Here is an 18369-nt window from a genome sequence, read left to right as displayed (position 1 = left end):
TGGTCCATCCAGTCCAGGTGACTTATCTACCTTCAGACCTTTTAGTTTCCCAAGCACCTCTACTTAGTAGTAGCAACTACACTCACTTCTGCTTCCTGACACTTGAATTTCTGGCAAATTGCTTGTATGTTCCACAGTGAAGACTGATGCAAAATACTTAATAAGTTCATCTGACATTTCTTTGTTCCCCCATTCCTGTTTCTCCAGCCTCAGTTTCCACTATTGTTTCTCTTTTACTCTCTATATATCTGAAAAAACTTTTGATATCCTTTTTATTATTGACTAGCATAACTTCATACTTCATCTTTTCCCTCCTTATTGTCTTTTTAGTTTCATTCTGTTGGGTTCTTTAAGAGCTACCCTATCCTCTAATTTCCCACTTTTTTCCTGCAATTTTATATGCCCTTCCTTTTGCTTTTATGCTGTATTTGATTTTACTTGTCAGCCAAAGTTGTCTCAACCTCTCCTTAGAATACTTCTTCTTTGGTATGTGTCTATTCTGCACCTTCTGAATTGCCCCCAAAAACTCCACCCATTGCTGTTCTGTCTTAGTCCCTTCCAATCAACTTTGGCCAGCTCCTCTCTCATGCCTCTGTAATTCCCTTTACTCCACTAGTACTGATACATCTGATTTTAGCTTCTCCTTCTCAAACTGCAGTATGAGTTCTATCATATTATAATCACTGCTACTAAGAGTTTCTTTACCTTCAGCTGCTTAATCAAATCTGGTTCTTTACTAAACACCCAATCCAGAATTGCTTTTTTTCCTAGTAGGCTCAACCACAAACTGCTCTAAAAAGTCAGCTTGTCGGCACTCTATAAATTCCCTCTCTTGGGATCCTGCATCAGTCTGATTTTCCTAATCTACCTGCATACTGAAATCCCACATAACTACTGTAACACTGCTCTTGCAAATCATAGGAATAAACTCTGGAGGTCAAATACAGGAACGAAGATTTCAGCAAAAATTGACCAGTACATTGGGGAAAATGTTTTTTTATTACACAGATGGAGACATCAATCATCTCAACTTTAACACTCTTTGCTCCAACTCTAACCTTACTCCTTCTGAACACATCGCTCTCCACTCTCTCTGTACTAACCTCAACCTCACCATCAAACCCACAGATAAGGGTATGTAGTCATATGGCTGACCACTAACTTGCTGAGGCCAGGTGACAACACTCGAACACTTCTTCTTACTTGGCCCCCTCACCCCCGAACAGGACTCCACTAAGGAGCACCAGGTCGTTGTCTCCCACACCTTCACCAACTTTATCAGCTCTGGGGATCTCCTGTCTACTGCCAGCAACCTCATAGTTCCTGCACCCCACACCTCCCATTTCTACCTCCCGCCCAAGATCCGTAAACCTGCCTGTCCACATAGACCCATTGATTTTGCTTATTCCTGCCCCACTGAACTTGTATCTGCATACCTCGACTCTGCTTTATTCCCCCCTGGGTCAGTCCCTTCCTATCTACATCCGCACACTATTGATCTTTTTAATAACTTTAAGTTCCCTGGCTCCAGTCGTCCCATTTTCACTATGGATGTCCAGTCCGTATATGCCTCCATCCCCCATCACGAGGGCCTTAAAGCTCTCCGCTTCATTCTGGACAACAGAGCCTACCAGTTCCCCTGCACTATCATGTTCTTCCGTTAGGTGGAACTGGTCCTTGACCTCAATAATTTCTCCTTCAGCTACTCCCACTTCTTTCATGCCATGGGCACTTGCATGGGTCCCAGCTGTGCCTGCCTTTTAGTCAGCTTCGTGGAACAGTCCACATTCCAAGCCTACACCAGCATTGCTCCCCATCTCTTCCTATGCTACATTGATGACTGTATTGGTGCTACTTCCTGCACCCATGCTGAGCTCGTCAACTTCATCAATTTTGCCTCCAGCTTCCAGCCTGCCCTCAAATTTACCTGGTCCATTTTCAACACCTCCCTCCCCTTTCTCAAACTCTCTGTCTGCATCCCCACAGACAGTTTATCTACTGATATCTTTTACAAACTGACTGACTCCCACAGCTATCTGGGCTATGCCTTTTCCCACTCAGTCACTTGTAAAAATGCCATTCCCTTTCTCAGTTCTTCTGTCTCCGTCGCATCTGCTCTCAGGATGAGGCTTTTCATTCTGACCTACTGAGATATCCTCCTTCTTCAAAGAAAGACCTTCCCTTCCTCCACCATCAATGCTACCCTCACCCACATCTCTTCTATTTCATGCACATCTGCTGTCACCTCAGGGGATAGGGTTCCTCTTATAGCTACCTACCACTCTGCCTCTGCATCTAGCACATAATTCTCTCTAACTTCCGCCACCTCCTCCATTGGGATCCCATCACTAAGCACATCTTCCCCCCCCCCCCAACTTTCCACAGGGGATCACTGCCTACACGATTCCCTTCCACTCGTCCCTTCCCATTGATCTCGCTCCTGGTACTTACCTTTGCAAGCAGAACAAGTACCATACCTGCCCTTGCACCTCCTCCCTCACTACTATTCAGGGTTCCAAACAGTCCCTCCAGGTGAGGTGACACTTCACTTACGAGTATGTTGAAGTTGTATGCTGTATCCAGTGCTCCTGGTACGGCCTCCTGTATATTGGTGAGATCCAGTGAAGATTGGGTGACTACTTTGCCAAGCACCTTCCCTCTGTACACCACAAAAAGCGGGATCTCTCAGTGGCCACCCAGTTGAATTCTACTTCCCATTCTGATATGTCAGTACATGGCCTCCTGTACTGCAGCGATGAGGCTGTGCTCAGGTTGGAGGAGCAGCACCTTGTATTTCATCTGGGTAGCCTCCAACCTGATGGCATGAACATTGATTTCTCAAACGTCTGGTAATTGCTGCCCCCCCTTCACCATTCCCTGTTCTTGTTTCCCCTTCTCACCTTATCTCCTTATTTGCCCGGCAATCCCTCTGGTGATCCTCCTCCTTCCCTTCCTTCCATGGTCTTCTACCCTCTCCTATCAGATTCCCCCTTCTCCAATCCCTTATCTCTTTCACGAATCAACTTCCCAGCTGTTTACTTCATTCCTTTCCCCTTTCCTGGTGTCACCTATCACCTACCACCTTGTACTACTTCCTCCTCTCCTCCCACCTTCTTATCCTGACTTCTCATCTTTCTTCCCAGTCCTGATAAAGGGTCTTGACCCGAACCATCGACTGCTTACTCTTTTCCATAGATGCAGCCTGGCCTGCTGAGTTCCTCTAGCAGTTTGTGTGTATTTTTTGGGATTTCCAGCGTCTGCAGATTTTCTCATGGAATTAATTTACTTGATACATGGATTGAGGTATGAAACTAAGGTCTGGGCCAATAATGACCCTGGAGTTGCAAATGATGAATTCAATTTCAAACAGTTGTCAAGAAGAGACCTAGTGACTTGGGAATGGAGTTTGATAGGACAAAAAAATCTGTGGCTCTAGTCTTAATAACTACAAACATAATTGAAGGAATTTTGTTCATCAAGTTCTCAATGTTAAAAGACCATAATGTGACCAGTGAGGTACAGTGGAAGGCTCAAATGTGATGGTGATAGGATAAAGCTGAATGTTTGCAGTAATGTTGTCAGTGTAGATGAGAAATAGAAAAAGACTGAATAGATCCATGGGAATTTCAGATGTTGTATGGGCTAAAGAGTGAAATGGTGCCATTCACTGGCTACAACTATACGTTAGCAGTCAAACACTTGAAGCTATTAAAAACTGCTAGAGGATTTTTGGAGGTAAGGTAACATGGAATATGTTTGCAAATAATCATTAATTCTTAAAAGGAAATCTTTCAATAATGGAGACACGAGATTCTGCAGATGCAGGATAATTTTGAGCAATCCATACAAATTGCTGGAGGTGCTCAGTATATCAAGCGGTATCAAGGGAGGGAAATGAACAGTTGACATTTCAGGCTAACACTCACAACACGCTGGAGGAACTCAGCAGGTCCGGCAGCATCCGTGGAAATGATGAATTGACGTTTCGGGCCGGAACCCTTCATCAGGACTGAAGAAGGAAGGGGCAGAGGCTCTATAAAGAAGGTGGGGGAAGGGTGGGAAGGATGAGGCTGGTAGGTTCCAGGTGAAAAACCAGTAAGGGGAAAGATAAAGGGGTGGGAGAGGGGAAGCAGGGAGGTGATAGGCAGGAAAGGCTGATTCCCTTCATCAGTCCTGCTGAGTTCCTCCAGTAATTTGTGTGTGTTGTTCAGTCTGTCAGTAATGCCTCTTTCCTGATCAAGTGTTCTAATTTTGTTAGCATGTTTAAAAGAAGTAAACTGGGAAGTTCTGCCTTAGCAAGAGCCCAGGCCCAGCTCTCTGGGCAGAGAATACTGGAAAGCTTCAATGTCTATGGAGATGAACTTCAGGTACACTTTTCATAACATAGTCTTGAGTGCTGCATGTTTGTTTTTGCTTGTGTTCCATTTTGCATTGATTCTCAAAACATCTCTTTACACACTTTGTGTGTCATTTACTTTTCTTTTCTCATTTTGCTCATTCTTGTCTCATAATGTAAGTTTTCTCAACCTCCTTTTCTCCACACAGAGCAATCTCTGTAGATCATTTCTATTTCTATATTTCCTGTGTTTATACTTATTTCTTTTCTTCCACATAACTTTGTAGGGCACCATCCACAACTATGACACTGAAGTGGCCATTTAGCCCATTAGACCCAGCAGAGCAATCCCATCAGGCCCATTCCTGCTCTTCTTATTACCCTATGGCCCTACAGGTTGTTCTGTTTTGCATATTTCCTTAAGGTTCAGTATTATGATGCAATGGTGCAGCTACCCTGGTACAATTTTGACTGAGAGTGGTATCTGTATTGAGTGTGTACATTCTTTCTAGGACCATATTAGTTTGCTCAGCTGCTCTGGATTTCTCCTAGATCCCAAAGATGTGCTAGTTGGTAAGTTATTTGGCTGTAGTAAATTACAGATGGATGGCAGGAAAATCACAGGGGAGTTAGTAGGCATGTGAGAGAGATTATTATGAGGGAATGGAAATGCTCTGAGAACCTGCAAAGACTCAGTGAGACAAATTGCATCAAATGGTACAGAATGATTTCATACATTTTTCAAAGACATTTTCAGGAGAGCTGAAATACACAATAAATGAAAATATTTTTTAAAGATCTGGAAATCTGAGATGAAAAAGAAAATGCTGGAAACACTCAGCAGGTCAGAATACGTACATGGAAAGGGAAATAATTAAAGTTTTAGGTCAATGACTCTTTGTCAGAGAGAAAAAGTAGATTTCTACAGCAGAGAAGGTAAAGTAAAGATGAATAGCAAAGGGAACCTCTCTGGGATAAAACCAAATGAGTAAATGTGATATTTAGAATGAGATTATAGTTCTTTGTCTTGTAATAGTTCTTCTTCTTTGTAATAGTAGTGCTGTGAGACAAGCTCAACAGGCCAGATTAAATTGGTAGGAAAAGAAAGCTTTTAGTTGCCACCCACTTTAATTCCCCATCCCATTCAGAATCAGGTTTATTATCACCGGCATGTATCGTGAGATTTGTTAACTTGGCAGCAGCAGTTCAATGCAATACATAATATAGAAGAAAAAAACACAAAATATAATAATAAATCAATCAATTATAATATACATATTGAATAGATTAAAAATTGTGCAAAAAACAGAAATAATATATGTTAAAAAAAGTGAGGTAGTGTCCAAGGGCTCAATGTCCATTTCGGAATCAGATGGCAGAGGGGAAGAAGCTGTTCCTGAATTGCTGAGTGTGTGCCTTTGGGCTTCTGTACCTCCTACCTGATGGTAACAGTGAGAAAAGGGCATGCCCTGGGTGCTGCAGGTCCTTAATAATGAAGGTTGCTTTTCTGAGACGCCGCTCCTTGAAGGTGTCCTGGGTACTTTGTAGGCTAGTACCCAAGATGGAGCCGACTAAATTTACAACCTTCTGCAGCTTCTTTCACTCCTGTACGGTAGCCTCCCTATACCAGACAGTGATGCAGCCTGTCAGAATTCTCTGCACATCTATAGAAGTTTTTGTGTGTATTTGTTGACATACCAAATCTCTTCAGACTCCTAATAAGGTATAGCCGCTGTCTTGCCTTCTTTATAACTGTATCAATATGTGAGGACCAGGTTAGATCCTCAGAGATCTTGACACCCAGGAACTTGAAACTGCTCACTCCTCCATCTCTGATCCCCTCCTATGAGGATTGGTATGTGTTCCTTTGTGTTACCCTTCCTGAAGTCCACAATCAGCTCTTTTCATATTGGTTGTTGCTGTGACACCACTCCACTGGCTGGCATATCTTGCTCATGTTCACCCTCTCGTCCCCATCTGAGATTCTACCAACAATGGTTGTATCATCAGCAAAATTATAGATGGTATTTGAGCTATGCCTAGCCACACAGTCATGAGTATAGAGAGTAGGGCAGTGGGCTAAGCACACACCCCTGAGGTGCACTAGTGTTGATCGTCAGTGAGGAGGAGATTCTAACTTCTTTGTCTCTGGCCTCTTATACTGTTATAGTGGAGCCTGTACAAGCTTAAAGAACAACTGCTTGCCTTCCCTCTTTACACATTGCTTCCTTCAAGGCTCAATATTGAATTTTCTGCCTATAGATAATCACCTTTCTCTTCTGTGTATCACAGCTGTCCATTTATGTCAGTCTTCCATCTGTGATTTTTGGCTCTCTATTTCTTTCTAATTCCGATAGTGCCTTGGACCTAAAAGGTTAACTTTGTTTCTCTTTCCATTGATGCTGCCTGACCTATTTACATTTTTTTTTGTTTTCACTGGCCTTCATAAATCAAAATATTGAGTACAAGAATTGGGATGTTATGTTGAAGTTGTTATTAGATGTTGGTGAGGTCTAATTTGGAGTATTGTGTGCAGTTCCATTCACCTACCTACAAGAAAGATATCAAAAAGATTGTAAGAATACAGAAGAAAGTTTACAAGGATATTGCTGGGGTTTGAGGACCTGAGTTAGATCCCAACCATTGAGCACATCTACATGAAACATTGCCATAGAAAAGCAGCATCCATTGTTAAAGATCACCACCCAGGCCATGCTCTTTTTTTCGCTGCTGCCATCAGGTAGAAGGTACAGGTGCCTCAGGACTCACACCAGATTCAAGAACAGTTACTGTCCTTCAACCACCAGGCTCTTGAACAAAAAGGGGTAACTACTCTAATTTAAGGACTCTTTTACCATGTTATTTCATACTCATTATTTATTTATTTATATCTACGTTTGTACAGTTTGTTGTCCATTGATCCTGTTTACAGTTCCTGTTCTATAGATTTGCTAAATATGCCCGCAGAAAAAAGAATCTCAGGGTTGTATGTGGTGACATGTATGTACTCTGATAATAAATTTTACTTTGAACTTTGAGATTAGGTCTTTATTCCTTGGAGTGTCAGAGAATGAGGGGAGATTTGATACAGATATACAAAATTATGAGGGGTATAGATATGATAAATGCTAGTAGGCTTTGATTTCTCGTACTTCCAGTAATGGCAACCCTTCCCCCCCCCCCACCTCCTCCATTCCCCATTCCTTTTCCCTCTCTCACCTTATCTACTTGCCTGCCCATCACTTCCCTCTGGTATTCCTACCCCCCCTTTTCTTCCTTCCATGGGCCTTCTGTCCTCTCCTATTAGATCTCCAGCCCCTCTATCTCTTTCACCAATGAACTTCCCAGCTCTTTACTTCATCCCTCCCCCTCCCATTTTAACCTATCACCTTGTGTTTCTCCCTCCTTTTCCCCACCTTTTAACCCTACTCCTCATCTTTTTTTCTCCAGTCCTGTTGAAGGGTCTTGGCCCAAAACTTCAACTGTACTCTTTTCCATAAATGCTGCCTGGCCTGCTGAGTTTCTCCAGTAATTTGTGTGTGTCACTCAGATTATGGTGAGAATGCCAGTGGATGCAAGTTTGATTTAAAATTTAAGCTGAGGTCTCCGTCGGTCAGAGTTGACCAAGGGTATTGCGTCCTAGCTGTCTAGATACGCAGGCCTGGGCAGTACAATATGGAGAGCAAGCTTCCCCTCTCCATGCATCTGATGAACCCAAAGGAATGGCAAAGATTGATACAGTTTGGTACCAGCACCATCACAGGAGTTGTCAGTCAGCATTGACTCAATGTACGATTGCCTTAGGGACTCCAACTCTGAATTTTTCCCTTGGGGTTTACTCTTGAAGCCTTCCTCATGAGTGGGTATAGCCGCAAGGCAGTGGAGGTTTGAAATCAGAGTTTTCCTTCTAGATGAACTGCCAACCACAGCTGACGAGCCCCATCTGCCCAATGCGATTGGTTTTAAGGAGCCAGTAACCCACCTTTGCCCCTTCTCCTGTCAATAAAAATGGTTCTGCCAGGTTTAGTAGCCAAGCTATATGTGAAGGCCTGGAGCTGGATTTAGTTGTCAGAGGCTAGTTGTGGCACATGCCATTGGGAGCATTTAATAGGTAGTGGGAGTTTGTCCCCATTACCACCCTAGGTTATAACAACATTAAGAATGTTTAAGGGAAGTTTGGATAAGTACATGAATAGGAGGGGTGTGGAGGACTATGATTCAGGTGCAGGTCAATTGGACTAGACAGAACAATAGTTTGACACATACTAGATGAGCCGAAGGACCTTCTTCTGTGCAATGGAGCTCTATGACCAAACAAATTGATGAAGGCAGAGAATGGTAGATGTAGATCTTAGTAAGGCATTTGACAAGGTTCCTCATGGTATGCTTATCTCGAAAATCATGAGGCCTGGGATACATGTGTGGATTCAGAATTGGCTTGTCCACAAAAAGCAAAGGCTAGTTCTATTTGGAACATATTCTGCCCGGAGGATGATGATTAGTGATGTTCTGCAGGGATCTGTTCTGGGATCCCTACTCTTGTGTGTTTGGTGAATGTGGACAAAAGACACTCACTACTGGTAAGTTAACTGTTTACTTACAGGACAGACAGGCATTAAACATTCAGTAAACCCTTGAAGTTACACCCAATTACAAATACTTATCTGAAGTGTGCACTGAGGCCCTCTCTCACTGCCGCACACTTCTACAGTTCCCTCAGCACCAGTTGCGACCCAGCATGCTAGATTTATATTCTACTGATGCCATGACAGCATCAGCTGGAGCTATGATGCCAAACGGCAGCCAGTGAAAGGGCTGCACTGCTTCCTAAACAGGCTAATTCCTAGCTACCACTGCTTTCAATAAACAGGTAAGATTGATACTTACTGCAGCATTCCACCCCTCAAGGCACCATGACAGTTGGCCCACAGGCTAGTATAACCCCCCCACAGATGCCCCACTATACCGTAACACTATGATGCCCAGAATTATCAGCCCAGTGGCTTCTACCCAGTGTACTACAGTGGTTCACCAACCTCCAGAGTGGCTAGAGAAGCTGGACAAGTTTTTCCAATAGTCCTGTTCTTTGTCGTCAAATGGGATTGGTATCAGTGACACCCCCCTTTTTTTTTTTGCAGTGTGGATTGGCACCCTCATTCAGATCCAACAGTCTGAAGTGTTGGTGTGGTTTGCATGATCACATGCCATCTGTAGGAATGTGTTGTACTGACCACCATCATCACCACTGTCGTCAGCATCTACCACTTTGCCATTCTGTAATCTAAGGAGACACAAACTTAATCCCTCCTGCTTAGTTGCTGGTGTTTAGACAGACTGTGCCCTGGTAACACCATTGTGTATCCCCTGGTCTGTGCGCCACAATCTCCCTCTGCTCTGGAGGCCCCTGTGGATGCTACACCCAAACCTTACCCAATTCCTCCTCTAACTCCACCTCTTCTACCTTTGGATGATCTGGTATTGCCAAGTGCTGGGACATCAGGGACCCTCCCAGGCCCACTGACCAGGAGTTCAGGTTGTCCACTGCTTGTTACAGCACACTCAGCCAGCCTTGAAAGGTGAGGGTAGGGGTCAGTAACTTAATTCGCTCTTTTAACAGTCCATTCGTATGCTTGATCATCCCTGCTGCCTAGGGGTAGTATGGGTTGAGGAACACCTACAAAATGTTGGACTCCACAGCTTACCCCTGGACTTTAGCTTCTGCAAATTTTTTTTTTCATTTTTAAAAAATTTTATTTTTATTTACTTTTTTTACATGTATAACCTTTTCCATTTTTTATATATGTATAAATCTATAATTATTTATGAACACAAGTACACATTAAGATGATATAAAAAGTAATTAGGCACTTAAATAGATAATTATGTGCAGTTGTAATTCCACTCTTATTTAGACTAAGAAATGATAATGGTTGTTAAAAAAAAAATAGTAGTAACAGTGGTTGAATAATAATTTTCACATATCTCTTCTGGTCCATTTCTTTCTGGTCCAAAATATTGTATGTAGCCCCATGTAACTTCCATCGTAGGTGTTCATATCTTAACTCATTCATGTTTGCTCCTACCCACGAACATACTTATCCAATCCCTATGTACTTCATTTTATCTTTTTTTTTTTTCCTTTCCCAAATCTTTTCCTTTACTTGTGTTAATTCCCCGTTTTCTAAAAAAAGAACAGTACACATTCGAACCAAGGGTGCTTACATTAACACTATTACTATGTTGATGAGGAAAGCAGTATAAACCATTAGGAGAGTCATCTAAAGTCTGCTTGCTTTGGGGTTATGAATTCAATCCATTTCTTCCAAATTTGACAACATATTTCTTTTTGAATTCTCAGAGAGTAAGTCATCTTTTCCATTTTAAATACAGGTTTCCTCTGCCATCCAAAGGAAAAGCGTTCCTATGAAACAGTTCGTAAGCCGGAATGTAGTAAAGTGAAGAAGCAATTACCATTTATTTATATGGGAAAAATTTGTGAGCGTTCACATACCGAAAAAATAACCTACCAAATCATGCCAAATAACACATAAAACCAAAAATAACAGTAACATATAGTAACATACATCAAAGTTGCTGGTGAACGCAGCAGGCCAAGCAGCATCTATAGGAAGAGGCGCAGTCGACGTTTCAGGCCGAGACCCTTCGTCAGGACTAACTGAAGGAAGAGTGAGTAAGGGATTTGAAAGCTGGAGGGGGAGGGGGAGATGCAAAATGATAGGAGAAGACAGGAGGGGGAGGGATAGAGCCGAGAGCTGGATAGGTGATAGGCAAAAGGGGATACGAGAGGATCATGGGACAGGAGGTCCGGGAAGAAAGACAAGGGGGGGGGTGACCCAGAGGATGGGCAAGAGGTATATTCAGAGGGACAGAGGGAGAAAAAGGAGAGTGAGAGAAAGAATGTGTGCATAAAGTAACATATAGTAGTGGTTATACTGTGGTGGGAAAGCTGTTGGAAAAGATTCTTAGAGATAGGATCTATGGGCATTTAGAGAATCATCGTCTGATCAGGGACAGTCAGCATGGCTTTGTGAAGGGCAGATCGTGTCTAACAAGCCTGATAGAGTTCTTTGAGGAGGTGACTCGGCATATAGATGAGGGTAGTGCAGTGGATGTGATCTGTATGGATTTTAGTAAGGTATTTGACAAGGTTCCACATGGTAGGCTTATTCAGAAAGTCAGAGGGCATGGGATCGAGGAAAGTTTGACCAGGTGGATTCAGAATTGGCTTGCCTGCAGAAGGCAGGGGGTCGTGGTGGAGGGAGTACATTCAGATTGGAGGATTGTGACTAGTGATGTCCCACAAGGATCTGTTCTGGGACCTCTACTTTTCATGATTTTTATTAACGACCTGGATGTTGGGGTAGAGGGGTGGGTGGGCAAGTTTGCAGACAACACAAAGATTGGTGGTGTTGTAGATAGTGTAGGGGATTGTCGAAGATTTAAGAGAGACATTCATAGGATGCAGAAATGGGCTGTGACATGGCAGATGGAGTTCAACCTGGAGAAGTGTGAGGCGGTACACTTTGGAAGGACAAACTCCAAGGCAGAGTACAAAGTAAGTGGCAGGATACTTAGTAGTGTGGAGGAGCAGAGGGATCTGGGGGTACATATCCACAGATCCCTGGAAGTTGCCTCACAAGTAGATAGTGTAGTTAAGAAAGTTTATGGGGTGTTAGCTTTCATAAGTCGAGAGATAGAGTTTAAGAGTCGCGATGTAATGATGCAGCTCTATAAAACTCTGGTTAGGCCACACTTGGAGTACTGTGTCCAGTTCTGGTCGCCTCACTATAGTAAGGATGTGGAAGCATTGGAAAGGGTACAGAGGAGATTTACCAGGATGCTGCCTGGTTTAGAAAGTATGTATTATGATCAGAGATTAAGGGTGCTAGGGCTTTACTCTTTGGAGAGAAGAAGGATGAGAGGAGACATGATAGAGGTGTACAAGATAATAAGAGGAATAGATAGAGTGGATAGCCAGCGCCTCTTCCCCAGGGCACCACTGCTCAATAAAAGAGGACATGGCTTTAAGGTAAGGGATGGGAAGTTCAAGGGGGATATTAGAGGAAGGTTTTTGACTCAGAGTGGGTGGTGCATGGAATGCGCTGCCTGAGTCAGTGGTGGAGGCAGATACACTCGTGAAGTTTAAGAGACTACTAGACAGGTATATGGAGGAATTTAAGGTGGGGGGGGGGGTATATGGGAGGCAAGGTTTGAGGGTCAGCACAACATTGTGGGCCGAAGGGCCTGTAATGTGCTGTACTATTCTATTTTCTATGTTCTATGTTCTAAAAGCAGGAATGATATGATAAATACACAGCCTATATAAAGTAGAAATTTTTTTCCTGCAACCATTGCACTGTCCACCCTAGCAAAAATCTCACGCAAGCACTCTCGGCAGAAACACTTGGCGCAAGCTCTCTCAGCAGAAACACTCTCTCCAGTAACCTTTAAGCTATGAAGCTGCCAAATCATACCAAATAACACATAAAAATACACAGCCTATATAAAGTAGAAATAATGTATATACAGTGTAGTATTACTTACCGGAATGGGAAAGACAGCGAGCACACTGATGGTGTGTTAGGCTGAGTAGTCGGAGGTTGGGGTGGTGGGACACTGGGTGTCATCTCATCGTCGTCTGTTTCCATCAGGGCAGGCACGTTATCTTCTTCTATGTCTGCCTGCCTCGATGTTGAAGGTCAAGGTTCGTCGTCTCCTGTAGCTGATGTGGAAGGCTTGAAAAACGACAGTATGCTTGACTGCATAGCCTCGCACATTTTTCTATCGTACAGTTCTTTGTAAGCACTCAAACCATCCTGCAAATATGCCCTAAACCTACATACCTTTTCAAAATTAAAGTTGTACTTTTCTGCAATTATTGCAGCGAAAATCCCATGCCGTTGCTTCACATTCAGTTCCTGGACGACTTCACTTTCGGTCTGTTCGCTACTGCACTCGGTTTCGATTGTTATCCTTTCCTCTTCATCTATCAGTTCTTGGTAATGGGATGCCAAAACCTCTTCAACATCATCTTGGTCAACTTCCACAAGCCAAACTCACTTTGTCCTTACTTCATTCACCACGATCGAGACGCTTAATTATATCTAGTTTTACACTAAGTGTAACACCCTTACGAGCTCTTTGAGGCTTTTCCGATACCTTAGGACTCATCTTGCTAACAGATGCTCAAAATAAATCAACATAAAGCATAGATGCTCACAGGCACGTGTTTAAGCAATGCTGGCTAGAATGCAGTTCCGAGGGAGGAGCTTGGCTGCTTGGGATGCGCGCTGCCTTTTTTCGTAACAGTGAAAACGCTTTCTGTTAGTGAAAACAGGTCACTAGTGTAGGTCTTTCGTAACAGCGAGGTGTCGTAAAACTAACGTTCGAAAAGCGAGGGGTGACCTGTATTTCCAAAATAATTTCGTGCCAATCTTTTAATGTAGGTAATATTTGATTTAGCCACTTTCTGGTGATTGATTTCTTACTTGCCGCTAAAAGGGCCTGCAGCAGCTTTATCTTTCTTCTGTTCCAAAACAATACATGCCCCAAATAGAGGGTCTCAAAGTTCGGAGGTATCTGGGTCTTAAATGCCTTAACTAATGTTCCGTGAATACCTTTCCAATATAAACTTAATTCAGGGCAATCCCAAAAAATATGGAAATGATTTGCCTCCTTGGAGTCACACCTTCTCCAACACGTCATGTTTGTATCTTTATATTTTTCCTGGTATGGGGTCTTGAAGTATCTTATAATATTTTAGCTTCTGCAAAATTTAAGCCATTGTTGGACTGGATCTCCCAGGAAACCCCATACAAGTGTTGTAAACCTTTTATTGTGCTTTCTTGCTCAGCATGGCCCCACAGCACTGCTACCAGAACCCTGGAATATATGTCCACCATTGTAAGCACATATCATTTCTCATTCAGTAGTGGCAGAGGCTTTGCATATTCTACTTGCCATACCTGAACAGCCCCTGTGACCCACTGGTCTCCCCTGGGCTTAACCTGCTAGCAGGTAGGGCAGCTCACAGCTGCTGTCCTGCGCTCAGCAAATGTCAACTCCTCTGCCCCTGCCCCCAACCCACCTCAAGCTTCTGCCCATTTCTTTGCTCCTCCCCATCTCCCCCTCCCCTGCTCTTCTAGTGTGTCCATACCATCAGGCACCCATGATCCCTGTCAGCGTCGCTCAATCAACAGCAACATTATGTATAGCCTCAGTATGGACGGGATCCACTTGGTAGACTGTGATAGGGTGGAGTGTTGATGTGCAATCTCCCAGGGGAGTGACTTGTGCATGTCCCAGTTCTGCCCAGAGCAATCAGGCAGACGCAACACCATGCCTTTAGCCACTGCTCCTCACAGGCTCTGTCACCTTCTTGAGGTACAAGGTTGCAGCCATCAGCTCAGCCAATCAGTTAGATCCCCCCCTCCCACGCCCTCCTGGGTAACAACCTTCCCTGATACAAGGTGAAGAGCAGCAGTCTTCCATCACCGCTTACTGTTCCACCAATGGCTGGAGCTGTCTGAAAACCAGACTTGCTGCCAGGTCTGGTCAAGTCCTCCTAGGTTTACCTCACTGTATGGGGGAGGGTTCAATAGTGAGAAACTCATTGGGGATGTAGTGGTCGTTATCGGGTAGAGCCACAACCTACTCATGGAAGCAGCCTGCCCCATTGGGACCCTTCTCTATCCTGTCTCCAATGTAGCACTTCCATTTGAAAATGCAGGGGCAGCTGGGCACGGCCCACTCGATGGGTTACATTGACACTTTACCCACCGCATGATAGGGAAGTATGGTTGTAGCATGACTGACTCAGAAGCGATCTGCTGTTCTGTGGCCAAGAGAGCCCAGAAGCATGTCAACAACTGCCTCTTGAAGGGGGTGAATTGGGTCATTGCCTCAGGAAAGGTTTTTGTCCAAAACCCCAATGAAATACAACTCTTCATCACCTGCCACAGGCTCCTCTCAGCTATCCAGAGGGTAGCTGAAATCTGCAGCCCAAATGGCACCTATCTCTGTCTAGGGGTCAAGGATGGGCCTGCTCTACTGCTTCCTTGGCAGTTTCAAAGGTCACCTGCTGCTTGCAACCCCTTTGGAAGGCGTTCGTTACTGGGAGACCTGGTACAAGAGGCGCAGCATCATCATTAGCTAGGGATGTGCTGACGCCAATACCCCGTGAGCTCCACAAAGCACTGCATTTCCTCTTTGGAAGTGGGGACTGCAGCACCCAAGCTCTTGCACTTAGATTAATCTGTTTTTTCCTACTGCCCAGAATGCCATTGTATGCCCAAGAATATAACATTCTGGCTGTATTTTTTTGGGATTGGTGGACCAACTCTGTTCTTGCAGAGAGATGACCTCCTTATCTAGGGCCTGCCTCGCTACCTCCTGCAAGGGTCCCTGTAGCAGCACATCGTTTATGTAGTGGAGTACAGAGACAGTGAGGTCTAATTGAATGCCCTACAGCCTTTGGCAATCATGCCATGGCAAAAGGTGGACCTGTAGACATATCCATACAGGAGTCGGCAAACAGTGTGCTCTCTGACCTCCCAGGTAAAAGTGGAAGAGCCTGTGTGCTACAGGATGTGGAAGCTTTAGAGTGAATGCAGAGAAGATTTACCAGGATCCTGCCTGATTAGGAAAACATGCCTTATAGTCATACTTTATTGATCCCGGGGGAAATTGGTTTTCGTTACAGTTGCACCATAAATAATTAAATAGTAATAAAACAATAAATAGTTAAATAGTAATATGTAAATTATGCCAGAAAATAAGTCCATGACCAGCCTATTGGCTCAGGGTGTCTGACCGTCCAAGGGAGGAGTTGTAAAGTTTGATGGCCACAGGCAGGAATGACTTCCTATGACACTCTGTGCTGCATCTCGGTGGAATGAGTCTCTGGCAGAATGTACTCCTGTGCCCACCCACTACATTATGTAGTGGATGGGAGACATTGTCCAAGATGGCATGCAACTTGGACAGCATCCTCTTTTCAGACACCATCGTCAGAGAGTCCAGTTCCATCCCCACAACATCACTGGCCTTACAAATGAGTTTGTTGATTCTGTTGGTGTCTGCCACCCTCAGCCTGCTGCCCCAGCACACAACAGCAAACATGATAGCACTGGCCACCACAGACTCGTAGAACATCCTCAGCATCGTCTGGCAGATGTTAAAGGACCTCAGTCTCCTCAGGAAATAGAGTCGGCTCTGACTCTTCTTGTAGACAGCCTCAGTGTTCTTTGACCAGTCCAGTTTATTGTCAATTCGTATCCCCAGGTATTTGTAATCCTCCACCATGTCCGCACTGACCCCCTGGATGGAATCAGAGGTCACCGGTACCTTAGCTCTCCTCAGGTCTACCACCAGCTCCTTAGTCTTTTTCACATTAAGCTGCAGATAATTCTGCTCACACCACGTGACGAAAGTTTCCTACAGTAGCCCTATACTCGACCTCATCTCCCTTGCTGATGCATTCAACTATGGCAGAGTCATCCGAAAACTTCTGAAGATGACAAGACTCTGTGCAGTAGTTGAAGTCCGAGGTGTGAATGGTGAAGAGAAAGGGAGACAAGACAGTCCCCTGTGGAGCCCCAGTGCTGCTGATCACTCTGTCGGACACACAGTGTTGCAAGCACACGTACTGTGGTCTGCCAGTCAGGTAATCAAGAACCCATGACACCAGGGGAGCGTCCACCTGCATCGCTGTCAGCTTCTCCCCCAGCAGAGCAGGGCAGATGGTGTTGAATGCACTGGAGAAGTCAAAAAACAGGACCCTCACAGTGCTCACTGGCTTGTCCAGGTGGGCGTAGACACGGTTCAGCAGGTAGACGATGGCATCCTCAACTCCTCGTCAGGGCTGGTGGGCGAACTGGAGGGGATCTAAGTGTGGCCTGACTATAGGCCGGAGCAGCTCCAGAACGAGACTCTCCAGGGTTTTCATGATGTGGGAGGTCAATGCCACCGGTCTGTAGTCATTGAGGCCGCTGGGGCGCGGTGTCTTCGGCACAGGGACGAGGCAGGACGTCTTCCAGAGCACAGGAACCCTCTCGGCGCCTCAGACTCAGGTTGAATACATGACAAAGTACTCCACATAGCTGAGAGGCACAGGCTTTGAGCACCCTGGTACTGACACCATCCGGTCCTGCGGCCTTGCTTGGTTGAGACGTTTCAGCTGTCTTCTCACCTGTTCGGAAGCCCACCGTGGTGGTTTCGTGTGGGGAAGGGGTATAGTCATGAGAGCAGGGTGGGGGACTGTGAAGAGGGGTAGGAGGGGAGAGTGGAATATGTGTTGGTTGGGGGCTGACAGCAGATGGCTCATGGGGAATGGGCAGGGGCCACAACGTCAAATCTGTTAAAGAACAGGTTAAGTTTGTTGGTCCTGTCCACGTTGCCTTCAGCTCCTCTGTTGCTAGTTTGCCGGAACCCAGTGATGGTCCTCATCCCCCTCCAGACCACTCATGTTGTTCTGCTGGAGTTTCCACTCAAGCTTCCTCCTGTACCTGTCTTTAGCCTCCCTGATCCTGGCTTTCAGGTCCCTCTGTATTGCCCTCAGCTCCTCCCTATTTCCATCTCTAAATGCCCTCTTTTTAGCGTTCAGGATGTCCTTAATGTCCTTTGTTACCCATGGCTTGTTATTTGAATAACAAAGGACAGCTCTTGTCGGAACATTGCAGTCTACACAGAAGTTGATGTAATCAGTGATACACTCTGTGAGCCCATCAATATCCTCTCCACGTGGCTCACAGAGTGCCTGCCAGTCTGTCACCTCAAAACAACCCTGGAGCGCCTCATAAGCCTCCTCCGACCATTTTCTCACTGTCCTCGAGGTTGCAGGTTTACTCTTCACCAGAGGCACGTAGCAGGGTTTTAGACGCACCAGGTTGTGATCTGACCTTCCCAGTGGGGGGAGGGGAGAGGAGCTGTATGCATCCTTAATGTTAGCGTACATCAAATCCAGAGTCCTCTCCCCTCTGGTTTTACAGCTCACATACTGCGTGAAGTTAGGC

At 44.8% G+C, this 18369-nt stretch overlaps 1 protein-coding gene across 4 annotated transcripts in view; it reads left to right on the top strand.

Annotated features, from left to right (window-relative positions):
- The window catches only part of c24h19orf44 (chromosome 24 C19orf44 homolog), a 67719-nt gene that overhangs the window by 10224 nt on the left and 39126 nt on the right, over window positions 1-18369 (top strand). For 3 of the 4 annotated variants that reach the window (XM_063032764.1, XM_063032765.1, XM_063032766.1), the window contains exon 2: window positions 4259-4367. The exons of the other annotated variant lie outside the window; for it this stretch is intronic. In XM_063032764.1, the coding sequence (XP_062888834.1) occupies window positions 4260-4367 (108 nt within the window). In that variant the 5' untranslated portion in view covers window position 4259. The remainder of the gene's footprint in view (window positions 1-4258; window positions 4368-18369) is intronic. 4 annotated transcript variants of the gene reach the window in all.

The sequence above is a fragment of the Mobula hypostoma genome, chromosome 24 (genome assembly GCF_963921235.1).
Source record: "Mobula hypostoma chromosome 24, sMobHyp1.1, whole genome shotgun sequence".
In the NCBI taxonomy this organism is placed as follows: Eukaryota; Metazoa; Chordata; class Chondrichthyes; order Myliobatiformes; family Myliobatidae; genus Mobula; species Mobula hypostoma.
This window is presented reverse-complemented; position numbering and strand designations above follow the sequence as displayed.